At 40.6% G+C, this 14869-nt stretch overlaps 1 protein-coding gene across 2 annotated transcripts in view; it reads right to left on the bottom strand.

The window, feature by feature from the left end:
• Nucleotides 1-14445, bottom strand: part of LOC125905232 (calcium-binding mitochondrial carrier protein Aralar2) — a 57839-nt gene extending 43394 nt beyond the window's left edge. Inside the window, exons 1-4 of one of the 2 annotated variants that reach the window (XM_049603129.1) lie at nucleotides 14131-14445; nucleotides 12120-12173; nucleotides 11809-11951; nucleotides 3792-3907 (exon numbers count right to left, since the gene is read on the bottom strand). In XM_049603129.1, the coding sequence (XP_049459086.1) occupies nucleotides 3792-3907; nucleotides 11809-11951; nucleotides 12120-12173; nucleotides 14131-14142 (325 nt within the window). In that variant the 5' untranslated portion in view covers nucleotides 14143-14445. Of the gene's footprint in view, nucleotides 1-3791; nucleotides 3908-11808; nucleotides 11952-12119; nucleotides 12174-14130 lie in introns of those variants that run through there. The other variant, XM_049603131.1, reaches the window with a different exon arrangement.
• Between the last annotated feature and the right edge of the window lie 424 nt (nucleotides 14446-14869).

Here is a 14869-nt window from a genome sequence, read left to right as displayed (position 1 = left end):
GCTTGCTTATATAAAAAAAAAATCATCCTGTAGAGCCTACATCCTGTTTCGTATCAAATTGTTCTTCAGCAATGTTAAGGATGACTCGTTTTCACTGCTGACACCTAAAAAGAGGCTAAAATTGTTTGATTTTACTATTTCTAAGTTGACTTACTAATATCAAATTTTTTTGGGGAAACACTATATTCCTCCAGGAAACATAGTGTTTCCCCTTTGATTTTTTCCAGGAGGAGTGCTGAAGTGCGTAAGTTTTATTTTGCACAAGTGCTGACATGAGCAAGGCTTTAGATACGTATTTGGTTACAGTTGTAGATGTCAATTACATTTAATAAAATGCTTCCCATACCCCATATGCTATTACATATGCACATGTGGACAGATGTAACATTTGACATCTAGTGTTTCAATCAACATTGTGACTCTTATCACTGCTTGTAAAAACAACTGATGGCTGTTAACAAAAAGAACACAGACACAAGTTATCTACACACACACACAAAAAAAATCTTAATAGTTGAAGACGTTTTAGAGTAGAAATGTCAAATCAAAAATTGCTATAATTGCCCCCGGTCTCCCCTACTCAACCCTGCATTTCAAGTCGCAGAAACAAAACGACTGAGAATGAGCTGGTGTACATAAAGATGCCATGTCGGTCATGTAGGCACAATACAGGACAAAATAAAGCTAAATGTAAACATTGTCAGAAAACAGCTGAGTGGATTGCAGCCTGAGAGAGAGAGACGGTGTGTCCACACTTAGGACCAGCAGGTGAGCTGGACGTTAGGTTAGCAGTAAATGATGAATGTAACAGTGAATGTTCAGTGTGAGATACAGTTTGTTAGCCCAGAGCCCCCTTTTTTGGGGGTGTCTGATTTATTATCCTTGCTTGACCCTGACTTTGACTGCTTAAAGCAGACATTGCGAGTTAATTGCATACGGGGATATTTTTATAGCATATTTAGAAAAACATCCCATGTGATTGTTAGATATTTTTACTTATGCATTAATGTGTAAGTAGGTAGTCAAGCTGAAGCTAACTTCAACCATATAACAGATATCAGTAACATAAAATGAAAGCACTCATGAACAAGTACCTCAAAATTATACTCAAGTACAGTGCTTGAGTAAATGTACTTAGTTTAATCCATCACGGACTTCCTGTGTTGATATATGCACAATATAGACAATTTAAACAAATATCAGTAAGCAATGAGGCTTAAGCAAAACAGTGTTTCTTCAAATCCTTTACAATGATGGAATAACAGTTCTGTTTAGGTTTAACAGGCTGCACACTTTTAAGGCTAATACGCATACATTAACCGCGTATAAGGCAATCACCTCCATTAAAATCCTCTCTGAATGTTCATGTTTTTATAACAAACAATTATCAAATACTTCTTCCTCTTTTAGTTTGCTCTAATAAAGTCTGTCGATACAAAGTCTTGTGCGTCAGGCCTTAACAAACAGCATGTGTTTCCTATCTTGCGGTTAACATTAGTAATTATTTGATTTTGGTTGAAAAAGAAAAAAGTCTATGACTGTTTGTGACAAAATGTCAACGTCAATCTGCAGCACACAATTCTGCTCTGATTGAGACTTAAGCTCCTCAACTCTAAATCAGTCTTGAATGACACATGGCAGAACTTGTTTGAGCTGTGTAGGCTCTGTATTCAGAGGGAAAGCCTTTTCTTCTCACTTATGTTCCTCTGCCTGAACCCTCTAAGCCTCTCTGCAGCCAGCGGAGTGGAGAGACACTGAACATGAGTCCTAAATTACAGCCTTACTAAAGAAACAAAAACAAACCAATAGAGCGACCTGTTTCTTATTACCAAACAAGCTGCGCTGAACGAGTGGAGAAAGGAAAGAAACTATTTTTTTTATAAAGACAGACAGGGAGGGGAAAAGAGAGAAAGAGAAAGGTGATATTTACTTCAGCTCAGCCTTACCTTCTGAAGGAAGACAGCTTGTGCATTGTTTTTTTTACACTTTAATGAGGCAATAAATATACAGCCTTTAACTCTTTAAAGGAGAGGCCGCTCCAGAGCCTGCCGTTTATATTATCAGCTTTTATAGACCTGTCAACACTCAGTCCTCTTTAGCTTTTTCTTTTTTTTTTTGTCTCACTGGCTGAGGCACAACTGCATTTCATATGCCATGTTACATTGCAATTTTTATGAACTCGACATTCCACCAAATTACGCATTTATTTTTTTAAGCGCTAAGAATTCAGAGCACTGAGCCGCCTGTACTTAACAGAAATTACTCAGGTTATTATCAAATAAAAATGGCTTTATAGAAAAATGAAAGAAATCAGAACATAGACATTTACTGCATGGGAAAACAAACGTGCCTTTAATGCGACGTAAGTATCAGCTATTAATGTTTTTAATAGGTAATAAAGAAGGCAGCTCTTTATTTTGTGCCTTGGTGAGGCTCTTTAGTCTGATGAACAGCAACGAGGGAAAAGGGAGCAGGGGAGAAAAAGGCAGAATTCTGTAATGCATCACAATAAAGCAACTTTGACAAGTCTATAATCTCAGTCACAAGTTATTTGCTTTTGGTGAAATGGTAGCCCGATGCAAGTGGCAGACACTGTAGTCAGTGTTTGTGCATGGCATGATGTGTGGTATGTTTTTCATGCAATTTTCCACTTGTATGTGAGTCTCATAACTCACAGGCATTGGGATATTCATTAACCTTTGGGAGACGCAGAAAAACAGCAGACCTTTTAATTGCCACCAAGACAACGTCACTCTAATTGATCCTTTTAAATATGAGAATTTACATATGTGCATATATAATCACCCGCAATGATCTTGCACCCTGTCGACAGCAACAATTAAAATGAAATTCACTTACTCTTCCCTGTTTGCGAGCGGGATGTGTGCGCTGCATTTCAAATCAAGCCTAATGTGCTAACGCCTCGCACACCTACAGAAGGCTGGCATTAGACTTGTTTAAATCAATTAGGCAAATGTGAAATAAGCAACGAGTACAAATGTCTTCCCTTTTCACCTCGGAGATTCCAGGCATCAGGGTAATGGTGCCAATCATGTGCGAGCACACACACACACACACACACACACACACACACACACACACACACACACACACACACACTCCTCCATCTTCATCTCCATCCTTTAGTTGCTACCAGCCCTCTCCACCTCCAAACCTAACCTTATCTTCTTTACAGGCAAGATGCAGTACCACATACAGCAGTTTGGTTTTTAAGAAAATAGATGAGCAGAGGTCAGACCCTTACATAAATAAAGAAGGAGTTTGTATGAAAACTTCTTCAGTGTTGCGTTCAGGGAAACATGCTCAGTGCTCAAATGTCAACTGCAAAGAAACAAAGCAGTGATAAGACTTGAACTTTTATATTAAGTTACATGATAACATTAAGTTATAAATCTTTAAATATCTTCAATAAAGCGACTGTGTTTGTGACTTGGTTTCCCTGATTACCAACAAAGAGGACAACAGAATTATCTCAGTTTTTGAAGAGAAGAAGTAAAGCGCCTACAGAATATATGAAGAAACAACATTCCCAGAAGAGTGGACGACAAGATGTGATAAATACATTTATACCAATATTTGAAAATGGGCAAGAAATCTCTTCATAACATTAGTGATCATAAGTTTCTGAAGTATGTACTTTTCAAAGTGTGTGAGCCTTTCTTGCTAAGCACATAACAGCACCTGCCATACAAATGGTAATAGTTCAGTACAACGCTTTCACTGTAGCATTATTCTGTCTAACCCCATGAATCAGAGGCAGAGCTGCTTACCAAAAGTGGTCATTCCACTGCCTGCTTTATCAAACAGCAGGAAGGCAACCATGAAGAGGGAGTCCGGGGCACACAGCACTGACTCGAATGCTACAAACTCCTGAAAGGAGATCAACCTTGAAGAGGAGAGAGAAGAAAGGAAAAAGAAAGAAAGAAGGTAAGAGCATAGGCAGAACTGTGAGAGACTGCTAAATGCTGTCAATTGAGTTGATTTGCTCTATTCATGTTTCAAGTTCCCTGTATAAATCTTTAATCAGTTACAAATGTGAGACACAGTCTTTGATATTCATTTAGTCACATAATTAAAAGACTTAACCTAAGTTGCACTCTTACAATAAAATATTAAATTAAAAAACAAGCTATTTTAACACTGCATTAAACTACAAACTCCATTGTAATTACTGCCACACAGTGGCAAACCAGCACAGTTAGACAGCCTATCAATCTGTGCCACGCGCAATTCAAGAGGCCTTTTATCCAGTAGTCTGTTATTCCATATGTAATGTCATAAACTCATCGAGTGTGACAGCAAGAAAATAAAACAATTTAAAAAGCTCAGTGTGTGTTCCCAGTCTGAGCTGGCAGCTGGTATAGAGAGAGCCAACTTTACACCAACAGAAAGAAAATGATTAAATATGAAGTTTTATATTTTAGTGTGCCATTTTAAACAAGTAGACAGGCGAGGAGGGAGCTGGGAGCCAGTTAAGGAAATATAATTCCAGTCAATATAAACGTAATACAATATGTGGTTTAGAGTTAAAGTCAAGACGAGCCAACGTGGAAAAAAAATTTAAATGGGGAACAAATTTGTCTGCATCAACACAAGAAACACAAAACTATGAGTTGGAAATAAACACATTAGTTTTCTAATTATACCGCTGCCTCTCTTTGCAAGTTTGTCAGTGTTTTGACTAACACTTTTTTATCTCCCGTCTTTCTATAGTAACGCAAAATGCCCACATACATCATTAACAAGAAAAAATAAACATAAACACTGCTATTGTGTGAACACGCTGAGAGCCCCCAAGGGAGAGCCCTGCTGTGGGGAACTGGACCACGCAGTCTCGCCTTTATTTAGGCCCTGGTTCACAGTTGCTGCAAGTCCATTATGAATTTCACAAATGGCTCTGATAATTACAGAAGGGGTCAGTGCTAATGAGCGAGTGAGCATCCATCTATTAAACCTATTTCAATTTCCAAGGGGGGAGTACGGAGAAGGACGGGGGGTGCAATGATTACATTTTTAATTAATTATGGTACGGATGAAATTTAGACGTGTTTGTTTGGAGTCTGAGTGTTTCGGGTTTGCATGTGGGTGCTGATGTGCATCCTTATACGCAGACATAGTACTGTGTAGATGAACGGACTGAGGAGGAAAAGAGCTGTGCACTTACAAAAGTATTGTTATCAAAATCAAAATTAGGGCTGATATAAATGCTTCGATCATTGCCATGGTAATCATCGCCAAAACGATATATATGTATATATATTAGGGATGCACCGAAATGAAAATTTGTGGCCGGAGCCGAAGCCGAAGCCGAATAATATTAAACGCTTGGCCAAATACCGAGTACTGAATACCGAATATCGTTGTTCAGTTTTTCATTAGTTTTTGCAGATTAACCCCCTCCAGATTAGTGTTGTCATGGTACCAAAATTGGATCCCACTGTACAATACCAGTGAAAGTATCATGGTTCTGAGTAGTATGACGATACCACAGCGAAAATGAGGCAAATGAGCCTTTTGTCATTTATAAAAAAATAAATCACTTTTCTATTATAGGCTACATCAATGATATTTCAATGGAATAAATTACTTATTGACTTATTCATACTTCAAAAACAGCATCAATGAGTGATTAACATAGGGGGATCAAAATAAAATAAATAAATAAAATAAGAATCAACCAGCCACCTTCCTCCCCTTCATAAGTAAAGAACAGTCCCTAAAGTGCGGTGAGGTTTGTGGGCCGTGAACGGCTCGTTTCTCCTCTGACACTCCTCTGGCTCAGCTGTTGAGGTACTTCTGGGCAGTCATGACGCCAAGAAGAGGATATTATTGGAGCCGACTTCTCCGTCGCCCGGTAAGCCGATGGCCGGCATAATTGACAGTAATGCATTACTGTCTGTGTCTGTGACCCCCGTTCAACCCACAATCGGTGGGATTCGCCTTTCGTTTCTGCTGGTGGTTGAAATCTGTAGGCTGCTCGCACAGCGTACTGAATGATTTAAGCCTATTTTGCTCGCTCAAAACTATTTTTAGTCACAAATGCGAGTGTGGTGACGGACGGATCGCCACACTGCCGACATTTTACTCAGCCGGTCACGGCACGCTGTTTGATTGCGTTATCAAAACACACCGCTATTATTCGGCCTTGCTTCTAACTTATTCCACCGAATACCGAATGTGTGTTTTTTTGCAATATTTGGCCGAATATATTCGGTTACCGAATATTCGGTGCATCCCTAATATATATATTGGCGGGTGAGAGGGGAATTTTTCAGTCTCACACAGGGACATTTTAACTAAAGTTTTGTGGCTCTGACTTGATCTCATCTAATTCAGTCACTATCCGGTGCGACTGAAACTGGGACAGTTTGACCACATGTAACAGGCTTACAGATACACTTGCAACATGTCGAAAAAGTCAAGCATCTGGAATAGTTTTGAAATTTGCGAAGATGACCCACAAAAGTCAAGTCAGATATGCGAAAGGAAACTAGTATGTCACAAATCTACAACAAGCTCACCTGAAAACTGTAGGTAACAGCTTAGCTATCTTATAAAGTTAAAGCTATCATGGCTAATACTGCGACCTGCATGTTAAAAAGTGGCTAATTGTTACGTTTTTTAAGGTACATCAACTTGTCACTCATTTAAGCCTCCGTAGTCTTACGTAGCCAGACCTATCTCTACAGCTCTGTGTCAATGCTAGAGAAAAGTCTGGAATCACTGATAATCCTTTTGCTACAGGAGAAAAAAAACAGTCTGGGTTGTTTTTGTTTTTTTTTTAAACCAATCACAGCCATCTTGGACGACACTAGGATGCAGATGGTGCTCCTGCAAAAAAGAGTGGGAGGTGAACTTGTCTTTTTGGAACATTTGCACATTAAAAAGGACCCGCAAAAGAAAGCACCACCAAAAAACATTAACAGCTGTATGTCACTGTGTGATTCAACTTTTAGTGACCAAAAAAAAAAAAAAAAAAAAAAAAGATAGCTTGATAATCACTGCCCTTAAGGGGAAGCCTGACTATACTTAAGCTCTGGAGGTACTCATCGAACCTGTTAAAACCACAAATGGTTTCCTGGCTGTATAACAGAACATTAATATGACAATATCACAGAAGCTTGTGTGAAGTGGAACGGATCAGAACACTCGTGAAGTCAATGTCACTGGGGCATGCAGCTGCCATAGTTAAAAGATGTGGCAAATCAACTCCAATGTGTCAGAAAATGGATAAGCATCAGGGGCATGACAATCCTGCGAGACGGTGTCTGGGATTTTCCGAGGTGCGTTTACTACTTTTTTTTTATTCGTTGTAGATCTTTACAACAATTCACCGAAACAAAAATGGTATGCCTTATCGCATGATCCACATCTTGCCATTTTTTTTTAGCGTGAAGTTGTTTAAGTTGTTGAGATTGTTGTTGTTTGCAGTTGTGAAGGGGATTTGGAAATGGTTACACGCAGATAGTGGATGGAAGGGTGCTAGTCGGCCAAAATCAGTGGCCCAATGGTAAGCTTATAGCCACAGTCTACACCCAGTGAGTCAGACTACCACCCCCCCAAAACCACTACCACCATCACCCAGCTGAAGCTACGATTCATTGTGGGTATTTATCACTGAAGCTTCGATGTCCAAAAACTGGTATTGGCAGCCCCTGTCACCACAATACCAGAAAAAGGGAAATATAAATTGGTGACTGCCAGAGATACCTGAGTTGAAAAGCATGTTTAGATTAGTGGGTTTTGCATGTTGTCTGCAAAGATATTATTCCTCCCATCAACCATCCATGAAAAAAAAAAACAAAAACACATAGAAGCCAAACAGTCAACACAAATGACTCGGATCAGCATTTGGTTTCAATAAAAACTTAGAAATACATACTGGCGTTCACCATGCTTCCAGAAAATAATAGATGTGTGTGTTGGAATGAGAGCAAAAGAGAAATATGGAGAGGGAATAAAAGTGAGCATACAGTTCTCCTCAGTGGCAAATCAGCTGTCGTTTCAAAGGCAAGACTAATTGTTTTATTAACTAAGCAGGTAGTTCTTAAGAGCGGGGCCCTGCTGATGGCAAGTAGGTGGAAGGGGGCACAAAAGCACACTGCTGCGACCGTGGATCCACTGCTAAAAACAAAACCAATACCATTGCCGCTCACACTGCTGGAATACTATCAAACTCTCCGATAATGATCATTCGTTTGTGACAGATGTATAGTACACTCTGAAATTATACCTCAGAGGTTAATGAAGGAGTTTAAGCAGGTACGGGCTGCAGTGCAAAGACTCACAGAGAGCTAGTGTTCCCAGACAGAACCGAGGGGGGAAAAAAAATCAGATTTCTTCTTTTTCACACGCATCAATTTACATGCACGCTGGTCGTCCTGTCTGTGTTTTCCCAGACGTGGATAATCAGCATATTAGTGTAACCGAGAGGGCTGTTGATCATGAAGGGATTGGACTTTGGTTTAGACCAGAGAGTCCAGACAAGATCCAGGGGGCATCTCCATAACACACACGAGAAACATTCCACATACTCGTAAGCATTTACACACAGCTCTGTAGCCGGGGATGAAGCTTATGATGGTTGATTAGCAGCGCCATGACGGCTGCAAAATGATTACCATGAGAGGGGGAAGCCGTCGTTTTTGCTATGTGGACCCAACCCCAACGAGACACTCAATAATCAAATCAACCGACAGCATCTCCCAACCATCAACTGCTATGGCATGTGTCCAGGGCTGCCCGATCCATGTACGCAGCCCGGGATGAACTTCGGAGACAGGGCTAATGTGATACTGCAGTATGGCATCTCTTCAGTGTACTGTGTGCTGACTTTCCTCTGCAGGATTTTGCTAAATCTTTAAAACAGTCGCAGACATATCCATGGCATGTATCAGACGAGAGATGTAACACACAAGACATAAACAAAGACTTGATTCTAGCATGTGCTTCTACGGATGACAGTTGAATGATGTTTTTGTTAGGATGCCAATACAACGCAATTTAAACTGTCTTTGCTACGTCCATCCGGCAAAAAAAAACTCCACCCTATATTCCATATATTTTTGTTTGTTTTTATCTTATCTTCACCACCCGGCTTTTATCTCTGTCTCCTCTCAGCAGGCGTCCAAATACACTCCTCTGAACCGAAAACCAGCCTTGGAAACGTTGTTTACAAGTAACATAAATGCATGGTGTTGGTTAGGCCCGGCTGATAGAAAGACAGCTCTCCTTCGTTGATAGTAGTGGGAGAGAGGGGCCTAGAGGGGCTTCAATAATCCCCTGTCCCTGGCATCTTGGCATTGTTACTGACAGCCTTCCACCCACCTAGAGCGTGCTTGCATGCAGACACACACACACACACAACAAACACCCCAAAACACACACACACCCAGATGAGTGCTAGCTGCCAGTATCTGTTCGGTTTCTAAGAGTGGACACCCACCAGTACAAGTCCAGAATACCCACAGCAGCTGGCAGACTGCTATTTTCCCAGCACGCTCCCTTAACAAAGTTTTTTTTCTTTTTTCTCCAAACCTCCAAGAGTCTATGGGGGAAGAGGGGTTTTTCACACTTGAACAGATGCTTCTATCAAAATATCCCAGGGAAGACGGAATAGAGAAGCAGAAAGGTAGGGAGTCGGAGGAGCCAAAATGAAATGGAGGAAGCTTAGAGTGCATTATGGTATGTGAGAGTGTAAAGAAAGTGAGAGCAGAGGGGGGAAAAGAGAGGATATAAATAGTCGAGTGAAAGAGGAAAAATCTTTAAACCATCCAGAAGCTCCGTGCGTCAGTGCACACATACACAAAACATTTGATTCTTGGAAATTGAGACATCTCCACCCTCCAAAGTCTCTCTTTCTCTCTCTCTCTCTTATGTCTTTCTATCCATCTCTCTGTCTCACTGGGAGCGGTGAGAATAAGAAGGAGGAAAGTGATTTCCACATAACAGATTGTTACGACTGTCACTATATCCCCTGATTTACACAGTCGCGGGGAGGCAGACAAATGCATTTTCGCTGTTTACATCCCCACACATACACTCAAACACACACTGGCATCTAAGTAAAATTTCTCTCACAGAGATACACTCCAAAAGAAAAGTAAGCTAGCATGCTGCCTTCCATCCGACCCCCTGCTAAATCTATTACCCCTGACTCATCTTGCTGAAATGGAGTCCTATCTGGCAAAAACAGCAGCAGGCATACGAGCTTCAAATATACTACGCTCATGTACCAACCGAAACTTATTGTTCACAAACATATTTGCATGAGATCGGGCGAGCTGGATGAAAATACAGTCACTAAAGTGGTTTGTTTTGTCTTGCGCCCTGTTCCTTTCATAAGGTTTGCTCGGATGAGCGCTCGAAAAACAATGCATTTGTGTTTCCAGCTACCACTGACGGTGCTGATGTTGCCGCATCTCTACTTTTTACATCCATCTGTTTTGTGTTCGTGAAACACAGGTTTGCAGAACAATCATCCAGACTCTTTGTCTCGTCAAATCATTTATCTATCAAAGTTCAGGAGGAAAATAACACATTGTAAAGTACGAGCATCATAAGGCCTTTACAATGTCAACTGTAAAAAAAAAAAACGAATCACATCTAAACCTGGGTCTAAACAGACTTTTTTTTTCCTGTTTTGCCCCCATATCATTTCCATTCCCCTCCACAAAACCAAAATGAGGTTTAGATACAAAGCCTGGGCCATGGGTTCCTAATAGATTTACCCTGATGCCACGGCCACCATTTATCCTGCTCCAAAGCCGCACAATGCAACGGAGTGCTCCTGAATAGCACAGGCAATTACAGTGCATGTGTGTGTTTTCGTGTGTGTGTGTGTGCGCGTGCGTGTGCCTTGCTCTCTCTTTTTCCAATTCCAAAACCCCCACTACTCCATCTCACCGTCCTCTGTGTGCGCGCACACACACACACACACACACACACACACACACACCTTAAAGCAGATGTAATAACATGAAACTGCGCAGCCATGTGCACTTTGCTGTTTGTAGAAGCCCAGGTGGTTACCATGGCAATGTGTTTTTTTTATTTTATCTTTTTTGACTTACCCTAACATTTTATTACCCATCATTATGTATCATTAAATACATACATATTAATGTAAAAAAAAAAAAAAAAAACAGGGGTGATGGGGATGGGGGGAGGAGTAAGTGTGAAATTGGGGGTGTATCTACAAAGAAGGAAACACCTGAAAGGGGCCTTTGGTGGTTTGATGTCTCTTTGCTATATAATTCAAGTATGAACATCCATCCTGTGATTTTTTTACACCAAAGGTTTCAGTCATAAGTTTGTTTATAAAATGCAAAATAACACTAGAAAGGTAGTCACACGGGATCAAAGGGATAAATAATACATGCTCTGATAGCTTTGATAAGAGTCTTTCATAAGCTTGCGACTTAGCAGTTTGCTTGATATTAATGAGAAGATAAAATTGTGGCTTAAACTGAGACTCAGCGTAGCAATTTCATCATCACATCATCAACTTCTGCCAGAGATATTTTCAAACAGTATAATCCTCATGAGACACTCTGTTGTTGATCCTCTATTTTCATCATTTTGCAAAAAATCTATGGCTATTTTTGCCTTCCATTGATCACGTTGCGTGTGACACATCATTCCACTTAAAACAGCAGTTATTTTATAATTATACCCTCTAAGCTGCAAGGACTATCTAATAAATTCAGTTTCAAATTCAAAGTGTACCAGCATCTTAATTCATGTGAGACATCAGATCATCTAAAAGAGAAACATCAGAATACCAACCCATCTTTCTTCTGATCCACCACTCCAGCCAGCAGCTTTGTGGCCTCGTCCGACAGCCGGATGTCTGTGTGGGCATGTAGGAAACGGCTCACGAAGTCCTGCGGTGACATGAAGCTCTCGTCATTCTTCTTGACGCTGGCATACTGTAAGGATAAAAACAGATAGAGACACAAGGGAGGACGCACGCTGAGCCTTACAATTTGATTAAAAAAAAAAGAAACAAACATAAATCGAATGATGAGTGAAAAAGCTTCTTTCATAAGAGGCCAACACAAAAGGGGAAAACAAAAAATGCATAGGTAAAATCCTACCTTTTCAAAAATAGCTTTCAACTCAGTGGGGTCGGCCCTCCTAGGCAGAACTGTCTGTAAGACATAAAGTAAACTTCTGTGAACACAACTTTTATACAAAACGCCCAACTTTGCATTGTGCATCAACGTATCCAGTAACTGGCAAGCCAAGAGACAAAAAAAGAAACTGTCAAATTAAACACAATTTTGAGCGTAGAGACTGACTGTTAACCTTGGGGACAAACATCTCATATTAAATATTCTAAACTCAAGGTTCACTTACTGGCTTTTCATGGAGCTTTTGACTGTATCCCTCTGTGGAGTTTACTCAGTCATTGAAAAAGGCAGAAGATTTAGAAAGCTCTTGGAAAAGCCAGTAAGTGAACCTTGGGTTTAGACCGGTTTATCACAAGCTTAATCTTGGGTGGCAGAAATATGTTTCTTGATGTCTTGTGTAGTTTTTCCTCTCCTCTTAATCATCTCGCAACACCTCAGATTTAAATTGTGACCACTTGTTGCTGGTGTAAAGGACTTTTTTCATGGTTGACATATTGACATGTCAGTAGAAAAAGCACTGGTGTATTTAATAACAATAATGATAGCTGCATTACACTAAGGGGTATTGCACTGAAATTGTGCATGCTAGTTCACTGGGATAGCTTACTGGGACACTTAATGGAGTTGAGCCTCCTATTAATGTTATCAATTTAACCTATGTATGTCCAACTATGACACGTCAAAATGTCCACGATGTCAGAATGACAAAATGGCATTGACATTTTGATTTGGCACCACGTGACAGAGTGTTTCTCAAAGTCAACGATACTTCCTTGGAAGGACTCGTCCTACAGAAGCAAGGCAAGAATCCTTCCTGGCATTTGATGAACACACATTGGAACAGGCTAACGAGTGCCCCCAGGTGTGCGTCAGGGGGTTTCAGGGTACTGTGATAATTCTGGCACTCTCTAATGTCGTTGTACAATTTAAACAAATGCCAGCAGTGTTTTCAGAGTCAAAACTTTTGCGGCACTTAGCGCTCCATCTCTGCTGTAAATGACAAATTTAAACACTTTTATGTTGTATCGAAATCACGGTATTTAAAAAATTGCATTGTTCTGCAGTGGACACATTTGAAAATATAAATTATGGGGTTTCTGTCAGTGATTTTTTTTTAACGCTTGTATGATTATAAACTCCTGGAGATATTAATGCAAATAAATGATATATTTGTCAGTATCCCACTATGCAGGTTTCATTGAAGAGGCCCTGCCTTCACTCCCAGCAAATTCAATGCTGAAAGTGTAGAATTGTGGGTAATGTATACCTGCTGAGGATACACATGCATCCTTGTAATCTCTCTGAAGGAAGGACTCACATCCTTGGTGGAATTCGGAAGGATCCTTAGTCGTTTGGCGAGATTTGATGAGGTAGGATTCTTGAAATTCAGCAGTTTAAGGATCCTTCCTTGACTTTGAGAAACACCCAAAATGTCCGAAAATGTGAGAGTGAACCAGTTTCTAACCCATGCTGGTTGTATACAAACAACCAGTATGTCTAATACAACCATGTTAAAACGGCTCAAGCCTGTAGAAACTGTTAAAACAGACAGTTTATGGCGGGGTGCTACAACATATAGCATCATGCTAGCAAAGGTTAACTATGACCACAACCGGGTTTTAGCCAAGACACATCGGTAACCTAGAGACAGAGGGTCTGGGCAGCATGAATTAAAAAGCAGTGTCATTACTGCCCTTTGTATCATTGTTGAAAGACAGTTCAGTCAGTTTGACTAAGCCAACTGTACATTCACTTGTTAACCGGCTACAGTAAAGCCTCAATGTCATTGCCTTATGCCCAGTGTTAACCCCGAGCACATCCTCTTAGCAGGCTAACCGGCATTTAACAGCCCTCCAGGCAGACGCCCTAACCAGCGCAGAGGAGGAGAGGAGACACTCCCGGGACTGAGCAGCACCACCGCCAGTGCGACAGCTCCCCAGAAAGAGGAGAAACTGAAGTTGAAAACTCAGCTTACCTTTGCTGCCATGCTAATCAAGCTAACTGTCAACTCGTCCCGTTCACTTCCTCCTGCGTGACGACGTTCCCATGGAGATCACGCGCCGGTGCAGTGGAAGGAGGATGAAAGAGGATCAGCCGCGCACGTGGTGCAGGGGCACGTGAGGTTAACTGGTCAGTGGCTTGGGAATATCAGATCTTTTAATTGATCTGATAATGTGTGAGGGTTTTGTTTGTGTTTTTGTTGGGGTTTTTTTGTTTGTTTGTTTGTTTGTTTGTTTTACAGTGAGACAGACTCTTTCTACACCTGTGCCTTATATTTGACTAGACCTACTGAATGAAAATGCCTTAAAATCTGTGCTGTTATTGTTTGTGCACACTGTGAAAGCACATTTCCTCTGTTTTGTAATAAATAACGAGCCTAAATCTATCCTACTGTGTTTAAATGTATTATTAAATATATCTTTTTTTGTATTCGGATTATATTTTAAACATGCATGTTAAAAATAGTTGGAGAAACTATTGTTTTAAATGAAAAAACAACAATCAAAATAATTTCTAGGGCAATTAAATCAAATTCTGTCCCCTGCCTGAATGTGTGACCGCTATGCATGGGCCCAGTACACAGGCACAGGGACCCAAGATGCCTTGGGGCACCAACTCAAGATCCTGTTTGAGTGACTGCGATAAGCATTTCTAAGTAGGGCTCATTCAAAACTGTCCATATCCCACTCCCTTTATTTAATCCAGATCCTATC

Source organism: Epinephelus fuscoguttatus, linkage group LG17 (genome assembly GCF_011397635.1).
Source record: "Epinephelus fuscoguttatus linkage group LG17, E.fuscoguttatus.final_Chr_v1".
In the NCBI taxonomy this organism is placed as follows: domain Eukaryota; kingdom Metazoa; phylum Chordata; class Actinopteri; order Perciformes; family Serranidae; genus Epinephelus; species Epinephelus fuscoguttatus.
The sequence above is the reverse complement of the archived record's forward strand: the minus strand, read 5'-3'. Positions and strand labels throughout refer to the sequence as shown.